Source organism: Rhodnius prolixus, unplaced genomic scaffold (assembly GCF_049639745.1).
Source record: "Rhodnius prolixus isolate KJV_2025 unplaced genomic scaffold, Rpr scaffold_4, whole genome shotgun sequence".
Classification (NCBI taxonomy): domain Eukaryota; kingdom Metazoa; phylum Arthropoda; class Insecta; order Hemiptera; family Reduviidae; genus Rhodnius; species Rhodnius prolixus.
In genome coordinates, this window is record NW_027411614.1 from 12,461,624 (window position 1) to 12,479,185 (window position 17,562).

At 30.8% G+C, this 17,562-nt stretch overlaps 4 protein-coding genes across 8 annotated transcripts; 3 read left to right on the forward strand and 1 right to left on the reverse strand.

The window, feature by feature from the left end:
- The first annotated feature begins 246 nt into the window (after nt 1-246).
- Nucleotides 247-1,956, forward strand: LOC141455555 (uncharacterized). Its single transcript, XM_074130682.1, has one exon. It carries the CDS (start codon nt 448-450, stop codon nt 1,819-1,821), a length of 1,374 nt encoding a protein of 457 aa, XP_073986783.1. The 5' UTR covers nt 247-447; the 3' UTR covers nt 1,822-1,956.
- Nucleotides 1,943-6,442, reverse strand: Eogt (EGF-domain O-GlcNAc transferase). Of its 3 annotated transcripts, none has more exons than XR_012459334.1 (9): nt 5,908-6,442; nt 5,615-5,821; nt 5,194-5,342; nt 4,962-5,119; nt 4,238-4,512; nt 3,802-4,002; nt 3,186-3,249; nt 2,719-2,821; nt 1,943-2,354 (listed from the first exon to the last, which is right to left on the reverse strand). XR_012459334.1 is itself a non-coding variant. In XM_074130678.1 (9 exons), exons 1-9 carry the CDS (start codon nt 6,076-6,078, stop codon nt 2,196-2,198), a joined length of 1,554 nt encoding a protein of 517 aa, XP_073986779.1. In that variant the 5' UTR covers nt 6,079-6,441; the 3' UTR covers nt 1,943-2,195. The 3 variants fall into 3 exon arrangements, 2 of the variants coding, with proteins under 2 accessions (XP_073986779.1, XP_073986777.1); XM_074130678.1 differs by having other exon boundaries at nt 3,186-3,319; nt 4,238-4,509; nt 5,908-6,441; XM_074130676.1 differs by having other exon boundaries at nt 3,186-3,319; nt 5,908-6,440.
- A 63-nt stretch (nt 6,443-6,505) lies between these two features.
- On the forward strand, nt 6,506-7,767 carry LOC141455559 (tRNA (cytidine(32)/guanosine(34)-2'-O)-methyltransferase-like). The gene has a single exon (XM_074130691.1). It carries the CDS (start codon nt 6,829-6,831, stop codon nt 7,705-7,707), a length of 879 nt encoding a protein of 292 aa, XP_073986792.1. The 5' UTR covers nt 6,506-6,828; the 3' UTR covers nt 7,708-7,767.
- Nucleotides 7,768-8,738: 971 nt separating this feature from the next.
- On the forward strand, nt 8,739-17,356 carry Rcd5 (microspherule protein Rcd5). Of its 3 annotated transcripts, none has more exons than XM_074130681.1 (10): nt 8,739-9,328; nt 9,455-9,567; nt 9,654-9,784; nt 10,131-10,309; nt 10,667-10,885; nt 11,766-11,904; nt 15,075-15,198; nt 15,278-15,434; nt 15,668-15,883; nt 17,059-17,356. In XM_074130681.1, the coding sequence occupies exons 2-10, from the start codon at nt 9,473-9,475 to the stop codon at nt 17,149-17,151; spliced, it is 1,353 nt and encodes a 450-aa protein (XP_073986782.1). In that variant the 5' UTR covers nt 8,739-9,328; nt 9,455-9,472; the 3' UTR covers nt 17,152-17,356. The 3 variants fall into 3 exon arrangements, with proteins under 3 accessions (XP_073986782.1, XP_073986781.1, XP_073986780.1); XM_074130680.1 differs by having other exon boundaries at nt 8,739-8,896; XM_074130679.1 differs by having other exon boundaries at nt 8,739-9,567.
- Nucleotides 17,357-17,562: the final 206 nt, after the last annotated feature.

Here is a 17,562-nt window from a genome sequence, read left to right on the forward strand (position 1 = left end):
AAAAAGCTAGACAAAGTGCAAATGTTCGGTAAGCCAACTTACATCTTTACAGCCTTTTTTCATTTACTTTCGAAGGTCCGGCCTCCTATTTTTATGAAGACCAATTCACTAACAAACAAAAACAAAAAAATCATCAGAAATAAGTACTTCAAAGCTCAAATGCAGCCTTTCTAAGCCTACAATTTCGAGAACAAAATAATAGACTATAAGATTCAAGAAAATCGAGAGTAAGTATCGATTTATTCTAGAAAAACTGTTTACTAACGTCTGATTAGTGATTAGGTGATTGCTGCCATTTGTTTTCATATTTAAAATCTGTTTTTGTCTTACTTATTATAGAGTCCAAAAACTGCTGCATTTTGTAAAATAAGGTGCACCAACAGATGATAGTTATTGATTAAAAGTTTACACATAACATTTATCTAGGTCCCTGTATGTGTTATAAAAATGAAAGCAACTTATAGCTACAGACAACTTCATGAAAGTTTTATGCAAAACCACAATGGCACTTCTGTATGGGAGAATATTACAGTAATAACTCCAGGACCAGTGTTAGTGTATTTTATAGGTTTGATACAGTTTTATCTATTTCAAGGTAAATCGAGAAATAAGTGGGAACATGCAGTATCATTTATAATTCAATTCATTTGCTTTATTTACTTTCTCATATTAAACTTTACTGTTTTAAGTTATTATATATATATTCATGTCATTCTATTATTAATAGCTTACTTTTCTATTTTATTTTGTTATTTAAAAAACACTTCCAAAGAATTTTTCATCTTACCTAGAAAAAGAATTGAACCGAGACCATACTTCACTTACTTTCGATCAATTGTTAGCATCATGACTTCCATTTGTATATTAGCAGTAGATTTTCATATATTTCCTAGAAGATATGCGAAAACAGAAACTTTTGGATATGGACTAATGGATACTGGAGTCGGATTTTACATAATTGCCAATGGCATTGTTATTAAACAGAATCATCCCCAAAATGATCTTATTAAATCAATAAGGAGCAGTCTACCATTAATATTTCTTGGCATTATTCGCTGTGCTTCTTTGGAAACTCTAGATTATCAGAGACACATTACGGAATATGGTGTTCATTGGAACTTTTTTTTCACGCTTGCATTTGTTAAATTAATATCATCTTTATTAATATACAACTATCCTAGAAGTGTGACAGGAATGGCAATTTTAACAGCGCTTTCACATCAGATGTTGCTGTATTTTGTGACAGAACAGTGGATTATTACGGACTCACCCAGATCAAACATTGTTTCCGCTAATAAGGAGGGTTTAACTTCGCTTCCTGGTTACATCAGTTTATACTTATTTGGTGTAGCAATAGGAAAATTTTTGAATAAGCGTCATGTCCGGTTAATTGATGATGTGCGTCATGGACTAAATGCTTTTTTCTGGGCTTTAATATTACTAATTTTCACATTATTTCTACAGTTACTTTTTAATGTGTCTAGAAGGCTTGCAAATTTAACGTATATAACGTGGATGTTGACAATGTCTTTATATGGAATTAGTTTGTCAATATTCAGTGAAATTGCACTTAGGATGTCTTTACGGATAAACAGGGAAGACCTAGAATTATTCACACCAAGCATTTTGAACGCTATAAATTACAATATACTTTTTTATTTTCTACTATCTAACCTATTTACCGGACTCGTTAATTTAATACTTCAAACTTATTTTGCTAATAAAATGCTCAGCCTTGTCATTTTAATACTATACAAATTTTGTGTTTGCGGCATAGTGTATGTACTCTATTTAAACAAAATAAAAGTGAAATTTTGGTGAATTATATACTAGAAAAGCTCTGGACGCAAGATTAAAAGTGATTTTCTAAATAATTTATTAAATTGTAATTATTTAAAAGCTACAATTAGTCTAAAGACTCGGTGTTATTCAATAAAAAACATTTAAACATGTTAATCATAATTTTTTATAGCACATTCCACTTATAACAGAAAAAAATATTAAAAGTCTCACACACTTAATTTGAAAATTTTAATCAATAAAATCAAATGGAATAAAATATAAGCAATACTAGAAATATATTACAAATTGATCAAAATTTTAACAAATATTTGTCGAAGTGAGTAAATAGGAGATCATAAGATACAATATACAAAGATTATTTTGTATATTTAAGCAAGTACTTTGCTTAAAATTTACAACTCGTCATGAAATACGTTTTCATTCACAAACTTTTTGTAAGCTTTGTGATTCAAAATGTGTTTTTCGGCCTTAGCGACCAATCTCAAAAATTCTTTTGTATCAAATCTATAATTCGTAAATTTCGCATGAGCTCCTCCGTCAGGATGATGACCCTGCAACAGAAGCACAAAATGAAAATGTTCTTGCATTAGCTCAACATTATTGGTATTTAAATTCAAAGGATACAAGGTTAGACGATATTACATAAATATAAAATGATTGTATTAAAAAAAAAGAAGAAGATACAACTGCAACCAGAACCTATAATCTATAATCATTGTTCCTTGACTAATGTTAAATAATAGATCGAAGTTCAAATGTAACCCTTTAACTATAGCTCAAGCCTTTGCAAATCGTGGAATAAATGAGACCATCGAGTATATGGAGGCGTCTCTCAAGTGGATTTGGGAACAAAAGGGCTGCAGGTTGGTATAAAGCAGTTTCTTTACGTCAGGGAAAATAAGATCTATTACTAACCTCATCTTGTTGATAAATTTTTGATTTCTTTTCCCAAGTTATATACTTAATCCCTCTTAGTCTTGCAAGGTCTAAATAACAACTCTCATCTTCGCAATTATATCTAGAAAAAAAAAGAAAAGTTTTTGACAAAGTATTTGATTGTAGTGACTATACAATTGAATGCTTATTATTATTTTCAACTATAAATTCTTTATTCTCTACCAGGCTATTTTTCTTTTTTTTTTTAATTTAAGGCGCGTCAACATCTGAGGTTATTGACGCCCGAACGTTTTTCAGAGCACTTTCAGTCTCCGGACAGTGTTCTCTCGTTACAGGCAACACTATCCATCACCGGATAAAGAACTATAAGAAGCTGCTAGGATGAGAAAATCTAAGGGCCAGCAGATCTATTCTTACGAAAAAAATACCAACATTTTATTTCTTGTTATAAATTCTACATATGAAGTAGTTATACGATTCCTTACAATTCAAAAATAACTGCCCAGTCCGGTAAGAAAAGCAGATGTGTAAGACCAGCTCCATGGATTCCTATGAACAAATCGGAATTCCGGGTAATTTCAAGTTGTTCTTTGAAAGTTAAATATTTGTTATAAACAACCTAAAAATAAAACGAAAATTAAGTATATTATTCAAATTAAATAAAAAAAGGAACAAGTTATTAAGACTAACAATTAAATTACTTTTTTTAGCCAGGCAAATTTTATGTAATAAAACACAGAAACTTCAATCAAAATTTATAAGGATACCATACATCCAATTTTCAGTTCTAAATATATGAAAACGTTTGATTAATTCGGAACTTGAGAATAACTTATCAACTTCTAGTTTCACATAAAATCCTTTTTGAGATTATCGAAAAGCTGAAAAGCAGTTATAACGTGTAATCTCGATAAAAAAGAAATAGTTTAGAGTTTTCCGCATGATTTAAAAATTAAACATATTTTTGTAAAAAAAAAATGTGTAATACTGATTTTTTTTTTTTTTTTTTTACAATGAGGATATAAAAAACAATATTTTGGAACTTCTATTCTTTGGCATTATTAAATATTAGTTAAATCAGTAAGTCAAAAAGATACTTACTCTTTGAACGTTATACATGGAATTGTTCTTCAAAGCAGCAATAAGCTTGCCTTCATTTAAAATATTTCTGTATGATGTGTCTCTAGATAATAGAGTAACTCTTATTCTCGAATCTTTCGGTTTGTGCACGGGTATTTTCAGTCGATGAAGAACGTGTTGAGAAAAAGAACGGAAAAGACCACTTTTCTCACAACCCCAAACCTGCAAATAAAAATATTACAATTAATGTACAAATTTACAGGTACGAATGAATTTTCAATACGAATTGTAAGAAATGAAAACTTTGGAGCAGTCCAAAGTTTGGATTGAAACCATAATTCCCATTTTAGTAAGTTGAGATTTTTGATGTAGCAACGAATCTGTCTTACAGGCTAGGCATTAACAAATCGCATTTTTATCATAAGTTTTGCCTTAAATCTCATTATTTAGTACTTACAATGGGTGTATTGTAATAGAGTCCAAAAATCATCCTTGGCAAAAGTGGAAATACTACATTTTTAAAACAAACAGTCTTCCCTTTAAAAGTGTTTAAATCCCATAAAGGATGTCTTGTAAATGCTTCCCAAGTTTCTCCAAAATTTGAATAATATCTGTAGCTCTCCCAAATTAATATATGGACATCAGTTGAAAAAGTATCGGGATGGGAGCTGTTCAAATGTTGCGAAGCGTACAAGTTGAAAAAGTCACAAAAATGGTGGTACATGTTTACTGCTGCAACAAGGAATCGTCTACAATATATCAAATTAAAAATGTACATTTTGCAATAATATTTTACAATTAATATTATGATTGAAATAGTTTAATTTTTATAGAAAAGTCTAATAGTTATTAGATTGACAAAGTACTTCACAAAAAATAAAAAAATTGAATTACGTTATTTTTTAAAAAAAAAAAAATTAAATCTGACATTTTTTCAATTAGAAAAATAAAACCTTAGGCGGGCAAAGCACTAAGTTCTTGGAAAGATAGACCCAAGAATGTCGAAAGTCTCGCGTTCGAATCCATTAGGCTGGCCATACATTTTCTCTTTCTAGGTGCCTTAGACGATTAGAACTTTTTTTTTCTGTAAGGAGAGAACTATGTCCGGAACAGTGACTCAGAAGGCTCCGGGTACACTGACCTCCCGCTTTAACTATTTTTTAAAAAAAATATTAACTTACTCGCATCAATTTTCAAAATAAAAGTTGGTTTCTCTATCTCTATATCACATTTGCTTTTAACTGGTTCTCTAATTTCTGTAAAAAATCTCATCTCTGGACCCCATGATTGAAGGGGACTGATCTGATCACATTGTTCCATTAAACGTTCTGTGTGAAGTCTAGAAAGGAAGCAACGTTTCGTAAGACAATGAAAGCTCTACAGTTGAACTTTTTCTAAATTGTTAAATTTTACCTGCAGCGGCCACCTATATCACCTTTGCTAAACACATCCATTTTGTACCGTAAAAGTTCTTTTCGGTTAAGAAGTGAAGTAAAATTCATAAATACATTTCTCCCTCGGCAAAACCGCAAATGATTGGCACATTCCAATGAGGTATCATCCTTAAAAATAAATAAAATAAATGAGAAAGGTTTCGATTAACATTCCTTTTAAATCCTACTAAAATTAGTTATTTTAAGTAGCTAACCCCCAATCGCCCTGATATAATTTTCAACCCTCCCCTTATGACCCAGTATGATTAAAAACTACAATGAAGTTGTTTGAACGATGGTATATCAACTTCAATAAAACTTAAATTTTCCTTGTTTACTCCATGATCAAAAACAATTATATAACAAATTATAAAAGTAGGTATTGGTTTTTGAAAACTTACCATAAATGTTGGTTCACACATAATAGCCATCTCATCCAGTCTTTCTTTTATATAACCAAAGTCACCCTGGTTGTAAAATACGTTTATTTGTTCTTTTTTTGATTTTACCCAACCCCTGTGATCACCAGGACATTCGGGTATTGAGTAGGAATTATTTTGCTTGCAGTCCACCTCATAACCCCAACACTTTTTTTGTCCAAGAAATTTCTGATAAAATATTTATTATTGCAATGAGAAATAAAGTATAGATAACAAAGTATGTAAATAAAATAAAATAAAGAAATGTTTCCTACCTTTAATACGCAGTCAGGATCCTTATCGCATTGTTCAGCAACACTTGGAAAACTACTAAGGTAGAAAGGAAGATGTTCTTCAGGAAGATTAACGTCGTATAAGTTATTTGATGTCTCACCGAAAAATATTATGAATAAAAATAGTGTGATTACTTTTTCCTTGAATGCCATAATTTAAAAATATAAAAAAAGACTTGAGTTGCACAGAAGAACATTTAAATCTAGTTCATTTTTCAAAAATGTCATTTTTATAATAATCAATTTTGATTTACAATTAAATACAAATGTTTGTAGTGTTTAGTTTTTCTACATAAGCAGCAGTAACATTTCCCCAATTCAATCTAATGGTTAATGCAATAACATTGCAAACTTCAGTTACGGGCGTGGGAGTAAAGTGTAGGTGCAGTGTTCCACGTTTATGACACGATCTTAGACCCTTCATTAAAAAAACTAGCAATTCACCTGTGTGCATACCAAACCAAAAACGGCCTTTGTAAGAACAACCGGTGTCACACCTCAGCAAAGAAATGTTGAATTCATTCGCAAAACTCTGGAGCGCTGTTGTTGCTCTGTTTATAAACAAAAGCAAAGGTTGAAAAGAAACCAGTTGGGGTTAATGGAGAAGGTTATATGTTATAGTTTGTAAATTGAACTATAGTCCTAATTAAAAAGCAAGTGTGACATACCAAAACGAGTTCTAATTTTAAAAAAACATTAGAGTTCTAGATTAAAATAAGCAGTTCCTTTGGTTTGAATGTCGGACATAACATCCTTCTTCAGATAAATTTCTGCGTTTTCTGGAAAAGGTGTTAGTATTATTTTTTAATTTGACTGTTGGAAAGAGAAGCACTTCTGAACAAGGCTGATCTGTAAATTGTTCCCATAATTTTGGTCTGAAATTAATTGCCATTGGTTTGTGATATGGGTAAATCTTCGAAGGACAAACGAGATGTTTATTACAGACTTGCAAAAGAAGAAGGTTGGAGAGCTAGAAGCGCTTTTAAATTATTACAAATAGATGAAACATTTAATATATTCAAAGGTGTTACTAAAGCGGTTGATTTATGTGCAGCGCCAGGCAGCTGGAGCCAAGTGTTATCTAAAAAATTGGAAGGAAATGCGGAAAACAAAATTGTAGCTGTAGATTTACAAGCTATGGCCCCTATACCAGGAGTCATACAAATACAAGGAGATATTACCAAAACAAGTACTGCGGAAGAAATAATTAAACATTTTGAGGGAGATTATGCTGACTTAGTTGTATGTGACGGCGCGCCAGATGTTACTGGATTGCATGATATTGATGAATATATACAAGCTCAGTTATTGTTGGCAGCTTTAAATATTACGACTCACGTGTTGAAACAAGGAGGAACTTTTATTGCAAAAATATTCAGAGGAAGAGAGGTTTCACTTCTTTATTCTCAGTTAAGAATTTTCTTTAAAAGAGTAACTATTGTCAAACCAAGAAGTTCCAGAAACTCCAGTATAGAAGCTTTTGCTTTATGCGAAAATTATTCTCCTCCTAAAGGCTACATACCTAATATGATGAATCCTCTTTTGGAAAATTCAAGCATTAACTGGAACAAATTGGATGAAATAAATTCATACATTGTTCCTTTCTTAGCTTGCGGTGATTTGAGCGCTTTTGATGCCGATAGAACTTACCCATTAAATATTAATGGTAAATATGAACATAAAGAACCTGTACAGAAACCATTGCACCCACCCTATACTGAAGCCAAGAGTATCTTAAGTAAACCTGGGGAAGTACACGTTCAGCTTGGTGAACACGTGTGAAAACTATAATATTCAATTAATTGTTATTGGTGAAGAAAATAATGTTATGGTGCTTTTATTGATTGGTTTTTTGCTCTGGACAGAAAGAGACTATAAGTGTAAGCTATTGAAAAACTTGTAATATTTATATCATTTTTGTATCTGTATCATGTCTTTTAAATTCAATCAGTTTAGGTACTCGCTATACTTTTTTGGAAGTTTGATTTTAACTTATCTCTAAATGTATTTAAATTGTAATAATTTATATTGAATGTACACACTTAATTATGTTACAGAAATTTTAAAATAAATGCTCAGTATATATAAAATATATAAAATAAAAATTTTAAAGTAGCACCTTATCCACCCACTGTCCTAAAATGTGGATAAATTAATTAAGATACACATTCATAAATTATATTATATATAATTGTTGCTGGAATAGAACTGAATAAGCAATGAATTAAATTAAAACGTGAAAACTTCAAGAAAAATTACTAAACAACGACTGCGGAAGAAATAAACATTTTGAAGAATTTGCTAACTTAGTATTTCTGTTGGCGCATCAGTTATTAATGGATTGATGAAATGGAATTTTAAAACAAGAACCAATTTTTGTTCTAAAGAATTTTAAAATTTAAAAGAAATACTTCACGTAATAATATAGAAAATTAGGAAGTATGATGTTCCTTAAAAGTAAGTTAATATTCTTGTCAAGAGTTACAAGTAAACCAGATAAGACAGACTGTAGTAAGATTTTATTTTTAATCTAGGGCAACCATGCCACTGTTATCAAATAAAAAAGTAGTAGATGATTAAGGGCGTATTCGTTTGGGTGAGGGTTTCTTTAGTCAATCTGCATCGCGTATACTGTACTCTGGTTACAGTGTTTCCTTGGAAGAATAGAAAAAAGTCACTCTATGTATATTCCTTTTATCCAGAAATAGTCTTTCACTTGATAAATCAGTGTTTAGGCTTAATTGTAGATTCTGTAATCTGTTAAATCTGTAAATGTGAGTATAGTTGCTCACATAAACAATCCCTGCAAACGTGCAGACCATATGGGTATTGTGTGAATGGCTTTTGGTGTTAAGTGCAAACATTCATATGGTTAGAATGGGAATCCAGTTGTTTTTCGACATGCTTTGGTGCATTTCACAGTAATTGGCGATCTTATCTACTTTATCATGACTTCACTCTTGAAATGATGGTCAATATAGTTAATATAATTGAAATGCAAAATTATATTATGTAGCTTGTAATTAATTGATTTGACTGCAATACGATTGTTCACTTTGTGAGTTTATTAAGTCTGTGCCACAAATCCACATTGCCGCTTTACTGTTGGATGTAGCAGTTAAAGAATAGGTTTTTCATATTAATGTTTTCTTTTTTATGAACGCATTATTATTATTATTATCGATTGGTGCTAGATTTTTGAACCCTCTCCTTATTACTACAATTTGTGAATCGATGCACATAAGCATCTTAACCTCACAATAGAAACCTGTTAGTTATAACCTCCTTTTTTGGTGTAATGTTACGTTTTTTATTTAATGGTATAAGTAAGTGTTTTTTGTTGATTTAAAAGTTTTAGTAACTCTTAATAACTAAATATTACTGGAAGGATTACTGCAGCAAGGTATATAGGCAAAATATAATTTTTAGAATACACTAATCAGCCCAAGCTTTTTGTTAGGTTGAAGAGATAAATGGGTTCATGTTTTTTTCAAATAAATACGATGTGTCTTATGTTCTTCTTTTCAAGCTCGTAGCAAGTAAAAGTATGGAGATGCAATCATCTACTCAGGGTTTAGATATAGAATTTCCATTAACTCCCTCAATGGAAGGAAGCAATTCAGACGTAAATAAGCGTAGGAGGTTAGATTTTGTTTTCATATCTGTGAATTAATTTTAATTTAATTTTATGTTCTTGTTAATATCCTCCTTTGTTTTGTCATTTGCAGTAGTTCAAGGTCAATTAAACGAAGAAAATTTGATGACGAACTGGTAGAATACAGTTTTTCAAGTAAAGACACAGAGCAAGTTGCAAAGAAGGTGCAGAGAACACGTACAATATCACAGTCGAATTCACTATGTATGTAACGTGTTTTTAGTATTTGTTACTTTAAATCTTTATTTGTAAAGGTAATTAGTAAACACACTTACTCTTAAGAGTTACACTCTTAAAAAATTATTAATCACGACTTTTTGTTATGATTGTAACTTTGATAACAAGTTATCAGTCTTCAATTTTTTTTACTACATATTTGATTACATTTAATGCGTAGTCGCTGTAAGACCGGAAAAACGTCGATTTATCAAATCATTTATATGTACATATTTTAAGTATTATACAACAAACCTAAACCAGTATCTAAGAGTACGATTATATTAGTTTTTAGATTCATGCCCACACTAAATGTAGACACAAAATGTTCCAGATGAAATCGGAAATGCAAGTGCAGTGAACAATTCGCCAGCAGATAAGAGAAGTAGATTTGTGCCACGTCCTAGTTCAAAGAAGTCAAAGAAGAATAAAGTACCTTCAAATACTTCGACGAAAGACTTGGGAAGATGGAAGCCTACTGATGATCTAGCCTTAGTCACAGCAGTGATTCAAGTAACCTAATACAGCCCTATATACTATTATTTGGCAATAAATAAATATCAATTTTTAAAACAACGAAATATAATTAAAAATGATTGGTAACCCTAATAATAAAGCTAAGTGCTACCGTCGAATGATTCAGTGAAAAACGTCATTGGTTATTCGTTATATTGGAAGTTCAATCTCCATAATACATAAAAGCTGTTCATTTGATTAATTGTTTTTATTGTATTTTAAAAATGGTGATTTATTTTTACTCAAATAATAAAAGAAACAATTTTTTTTAAATAAATTAAAATTAATGCTTTACAACTAATCTATTAGTTCATAGTTCATGTACATTATTTTGATTTATTAATTTTATTTCAGTCTAACGACCTTCAGTTGGTTCATAGAGGGATCAAGTTTTCCTGTAGATTTACGTTGCAAGAAATACAACACCGCTGGTATGCTTTACTGTATGAACCCACAATTTCGAAACTTGCTGCAGCTGCAATGAGAAATTTGCATCCTGATGTTATAGCATCAGTTGAAAGTAAAACTCTTTACAGTAAGGATGAACAACAACTACTGGCTCAAGTTAAAACGGTATGTTTAAGTTAAATTTGTTTTAATTTCAATGATAATTACTATGACTTGAATATCTTGAATGATTAAAAATCTGTTATCAAGAACCTTATTAACTAGAGCACATTTTTTTTAGTCCGGTTAGTTGTCAAATTTGTTGCTAGCAATTCAGGATCTGTTAATACTCTGGCAGGCGACCCAGTTCAACCCTAATATTAATTAATTAACAATTAGCGTTTTACGAAGCCGGGTGTGTGATCCATTCGCCACGATCTTAACAAAAAAGTTTGGCCTAACTATAAAACGTAGTAGTATAACCTTGCACTTTTTTTTCTCGAGTTAGGCCCAAATATGTAGTTTGCAGCATACGAAAAACCTATCCTAGTTTAAGCACAAATTAGCTACTGGGTACAAGAACCCAAAATTAAAGAAAGAAAACCGATTTTATGGGGGGGGGGGGAAACGGTTTCAAATGAGTTTTGGAGTGAAAGAAAGCTGATTAAAACAAAGTAATTTTATCATTGTAAAATCATTAATTTATGTGAGCAACATAGAGATTATGGTTATGTGAAAGTAGTTAGTTATATGAGATACTTCTACGCGTGATTTTCTCTGAATTTATTTGATAACGATCGTGAAAAAGATATTAAATTCTCCTTTGTACATTGATATTTTGAAATTATTTTACTCTAATTTTAACTTTTTCTAACTCATTTTTTTCTGTAAATAAACAGCGTTGTTGTTGTCTTCCTGCAAAAAAAACATTAATTTATGTCAGTTGGAAATATAGCCATACCATAAAAAATAATTATGTCTGAAGCCGGGCTGCTCCACCGTTGCTGCATAACAAGTTTCATTATCGACTTTTATAATATTTATTTGTTAATATTATTTTATTCAGTCACCACCTCCTGGTATATCAACATTCGAAGAGCTTTTAAGTAAGAACAGCCTTGTGTTTCATCGTGCGAGAACACCTAAAACTCTCATGACACAATGGCAGCTGATGAAGCAGTATGGACTCCTGGATGAACAAACAGGTGATTTATAACTTCATACATTATTATATGATGGATTGATGAAAAATATATACCTTTTTATTGTTTATTATTAGACTTATATATATTTTTTTTAAACTTATTTTTTCTATATGGAATGTAAGAATGTAGACAGACGCCAGTTCATCTGCAATGAGTAAATTTACATGAGTTTGATGAGCTAGAGCTATTCTATGCTAGCTATGTTGCTATCATCTCTTCATACATCTCAAAAATTTTTCCATTACAGTATTACTTTTTAGATCTCCTTAACAAAAACTTACAGTTTAAAATGTTAAGTATAAGGGTTGATTAAACGCCAAAAGGTACACAAATCAGCGAGTACCCAACATTTCATTAATACCTCATTAATATTTAAGTAATTCTACTGCATTAATTTTCATTAATAAGTTATTTTTTAGATTTTATTAGATATCACAGACCCTTATGCTGGCCATTTTCGTCTACAAAATATATGTTCAAGTAGCACTGTAGATTGACTGTAATATCTAGTTATTTATAATAATCAAACTATTAATTACAGGTTAAAAAGAAAAACGTTATAAAAAATAAAATAAAAATATGAGGCTAAAAAATTCAAAACCTTGTTTAAAAAAATGCTTACACCAACATACATCAATGATTTTGTTTATTTTATTTATTTATTTTTATTTCTTAAATAAAAATCGTCGGTTTAAGTTCATTCTTTGATTAAAGTAATTGTTATTTTATGAAGTAGTCAAACGTTTATAATAATAGGTAATAATTATCTGGCTTTATCGCAAATAATATAGTTTTCTTCAATTACATTCTCTATCTAGGTGTTCTTCCCACAATGTTGTATATATGTAATATAAAGTAAATAAGATATGCATATATTTAGGACAGCTAATTATTCCAGTATTTTACTATAAGTAAAATTAGGGGGACTAAATTAAATTACAATAGAGAAATGAATAATTATTGTTTAATAATCTACTTGTTATTAACTGTGTGTTAATTGTGCTCACGAATATTTCGGTAAGACGAATTCAAGACAGTAGCCTACTCTAACTTTGTCTTTTTCTACTTTAACATGCATGTACGTATATGTGATTTATCATAATTATAACAAAAAAATAATATAAATGAAGTGGCCAGCATAAGGGTCTGTGATATCTAATAAAATCTAAAAAATAACTTATTAATGAAAATTAATGCAGTAGAATTACTTAAATATTAATGAGGTATTAATGAAATGTTGGGTACTCGCTGATTTGTGTACCTTTTGGCGTTTAATCAACCCTTATACTTAACATTTTAAACTGTAAGTTTTTGTTAAGGAGATTTTTGTACCTTTTGGATAGATTTTCCTTTTTGTCTATTTTACAAAGTTACATATCTGCTTTACAGATTTTTTTAAAATTTGGAATAAGCAATTCTATCATTATAACCTGATAAGGTGTTAACTACCACTGGAGAGATCTTTTTAAAAAATGATTGTAGTTGCGGCTCCCAAACCATCCTCAATAACAATTTTTTTGAGAAAGCGTTTTGAATAACATAGGAAGGTATTTGTACGTAAATAGCAAAATTAAACTGCGATTTCAGTACTTCCTTTTAAGAGGAGTAAGAAAAATAAACTAGGATTGCAGTACTTCTCCCTAAAAGGCAAAGAGGCAAAGATTTTTTAATCGAACAATTCATTGATTTAAATCGGTTCACTCATTGATAATTTAAACGATTGCAGTACTTCCTCTTAGTAGGAGCAAGAGAATCAGCAACGTAGAGGAGCTTTAACCACTTATTCGAGCTGAATTTTATCAAAATCGGACTAAGCGTTATAGAAATATTGGTAATAATAGTTTTAGAAAGGGCCTTATTTGGGTGGGGCAAACTCCCCTCCTTATGAGGCACGGTGCCGAGACTTTTAAAGCGCAAATCTGTAAAAAATTTCGATTCGAATGACACTTCATTCATAAAAATCGGTTCACGTGTCGATAATTTGAAACGATTGCTATACTTCCCCTTAACAAGTGTAAGAGCTGATCGCTGCTTTAATGTTACGTAGGGGAGCCCTAACCCTATCATCCTAACAAATTTTATCAAAATCGGGCCAAGATTTACAGAGTAATTAGTAATAATAATTTTGGAGGGGGCCTTACATAAAGGGGGCTAACTCCTCTCCCATTCGATGTACAGCGTCGGGACCCCCAAAAGGCACATCTACATAAAATATTGAATCGAATGACACCTCATTCATGAAAATCGGTTCACGCGTTTTGGCGCTACGTTGTTTACAAAAAAGGTAACAACAAGAACAACAAGAACAACAAAAGAACAAGAACAAGAACATTTTTTGAAAAAGCCGTTTTTGCTCATTTTCGGCAACTTTTTTCTCGAAACCTATTAGATCTGGGTGGTTGCAAAAAAATTACAGTTATAAAGGAGGGTTTGGAGTAAGATTTAAAGAAAATTTGGGAATTTTATCTTTTATAGAAAAAGAGAAAAAAATTGTCAAAGTTGGGTGTTTTTCAACGTTACGCTTTTTCGTGCAGTTTTTGATGGTCAACCCTTATACAACTGTCCTACCGGACAGTTTTAATTTGAAAATAGGAGGTCAGAGAAATTTAAATTGGAATTTTTTCCTGTTTGCTTCTTTAAATTAAAAGCTTATCATGACTCTGATTAACCGATTAGGATAAAAAAAAAAAAAAAATGGAATCAACTATTCTCTAGTTAAAGATTGTAATACGGATCTAGGCATTTATCTATTTTTGCTAAAAATATTTGTTGTTGTTTTAATGTGTCATGAGATTATTTTTGGTAAATAAGTAGATATTTTTGGTTATATAATTTTGGTTTAATGTATATATTCCTAGCAACATTAATGGTTGGTGATGTCATATTGTGGATGGTGAAGTGTTTGTTTCTGTTGGAATTGTTCGGTACAAAAAACGTTGAAAATGTGACGGTTTAGTAAAAAAGAAAAAGGATTGAGATTAGTAAAAAGAGCGACGTTAATTGGGTTAAGAATAAGGTGAAAACAATATTTCTTTTGAGAGGAATTTTGGTTAAGAAATAGCTTTTATTTCATCATAACTGAAACAGTCAAATCAAAAATGTCATCTATAAGGTTTTTCTACTCTACAAATTTTAATTTTGAATTGACTAGAAGACAATTTCTGTTTCAGTGCGTGGAGTAATGGGGGACAAAACAGTTGTTCCTTTTTCAGAATTAGAAGAAAATATAAATGATGCAGACCTAATGAGTGTTAAAGACGAAGCTTTGGAAGAAGAGTTATTTCTAAGTGATAGGTAAGTAATTAAAATAAATTTCTAAAGAAATATTAAATTCTTTTGAATTGGTTGGTACGAAGTTACTGGTTTTATATAGACGTGAGAAGAAAGAAATAAGAATGTTAGAAGCGGAGGTAACACGATGGCAGGTTCTAGTAGATATGGTTTCTGGAATAGCACCGCAGGAATTTGATAGTCACACATTGGCTGTTCTGAAAGGAAGGCTTGTGAGATATCTGATGAGGTCTAGACAGGTTAGTGGTTGACAGATTTCTAAACCTATCTTAATTAAAATTTACTAAAACGTCAGCAGTCATCGTGACACTAACGCAAATAAGAACAAATCAATTACAGCTAATTTTTATTTTATTTGATCAGTAAATTACTAAACAAACTTGGTTATAATTTTTTTTAACTGTATTTTGTTTAGCAGAAATTATTTGATTATTTGAAATTACTGTTATGTCTTTAATTGTTCAAACTACAGATCACTCTAGGTCGTACAACAAAAGACTTCAATGTTGATGTGGATCTCTCTTTAGAAGGACCAGCTTCTAAGGTTTCTCGTCAACAGGGAACAATTAGGCTAAGAAATAATGGGGATTTTTTCATTATGAATGAGGGTAAAAGACCAATATTTGTTGATGGACGATCAATACTAACAGGGAACAAGTACAGGCTCAACGACAACAGTGTTGTAGAGGTTTGTACTGATTTTTATTCATTTTAAAAAGTTCTCTCTGGTGAGCTTAAGTTGTGGAAGAACACATTTACTTTTACCCAAAATAAAGTTCAGTAAAACTTCGTTAATTATTTGTTATTAAAAGTTTGGGACAAGTGAGCTTGGTGGTTAGTAGCTTGTCAAAGAGAGATTTCAAGTTGGAATCTACTTAGAGATTTTTTGTTTTTTCAAGAGTTAAAGATGATTCGGAAAAATGAGATATTTTCCTGTGACATAGTGCTCAATTATTTTCTTTAATAATTTAATTATTTCCGTTAGTTATGTAAGGGATAGTCATCGCTTTTAAAAGTCTTTTTAACAATAAGGACAAAAAAATGTAATACATAAAAAGATTGGTTTCCCTAATTTTAGTCCGTCAACAGTTTAGTAGTTCGTTTGGGTTCCGAACCTCTGCAGTGTGCTCTGACAGCCTCGCCTCACAGATGATACTGCCTAGTGTAGAGGCTCAGAATCCAAATACCTAAATGAGAGAAAACGAAATGCTCTGATTTGACTCGTTCCAATTTTAGTAAACTCATATTTACTGCCGAAGTGAGTATGCTTCAACCTTCCCCGGAAACCATTTTCTTAAAATCTTTATAAGTGCGAAATGAACAAAGCAACATAGTGGAGCTCCATTAGTCACGTTTTCGAAAAATCCTGAATTTGTCAGCTTCTTATTATCAACTTATTTTAAGATTTCGTAAGTGTTGAGCAGGTATTTCTAGAGTAATTGCGAGGATTATATAAAAAACGAGTGGATTGAAAATTCTCACGAAAAATGATATGAATTTTTGGATCAGAAAGAACCCTTTTGGGGATTATTTTTTAAACTTCAAGAGAAAACAAAGTGGTTATAGGATAAACAGAGCTAATTTTTACCAAACGGTGAAAGAAAATAAAATTTATTTTAAGGCTACTTCGTCCAATGGTTCAAAACTGTTTTAAACATAAGGCACTTTCAAAATTTCCCCCACTCTGTGAGAAGATTTCAACGAAAATCAGAATTGGGGGAGATTAATTCTTTTTTTCGTAAAAACTTCTGCAATATTTTTAATTTTTGAAAGCCAGAAAAAAAAAATTGATGAATTGGCATCATAAGCAATAAGACGTTATTTAGTGGGCAGAATTCTGAAAGATTATTTTTTTCTTTTCAGATTGCCGGACTCCGATTTGTATTTCTCATCAACATGGAATTAATATCTGTTATCAGGCAAGAGGCTGCAAAAATGAATTTAACTGTTCCCTAAATATTATCTTATTGTATTGATTTAGCGCAATTTTGTAAATATTTTTAAAATATTATGTAAATACAGGCTTGAAAATAACGTGAGCAGATCTCTTTAAACTTTTAGCAAAATAGAAGTTTAGTTTTTTATTCTAAATTTTGAATGTATTATATTTTATAATGAGTACTCTTTTTTTTAAATTAAAAATACATACACAAAGCATTAACCACTTTTTTGTCTGTTTCACTTTCCTTTGAAGAGAATTTTAGTGATTTCGTTCAGCACAGCACAAATGAAGTCTTTAATTCTTACAAATTTGTTTTTTCATAGTCAGTGAGTGCTTCTGATGTTTGACGGAACCTGAAAACTGCAAGTGAAATTCATTTCACTAATCAGAATGACTAAAAAGCACTAAAATGAGTTCTTAATTGA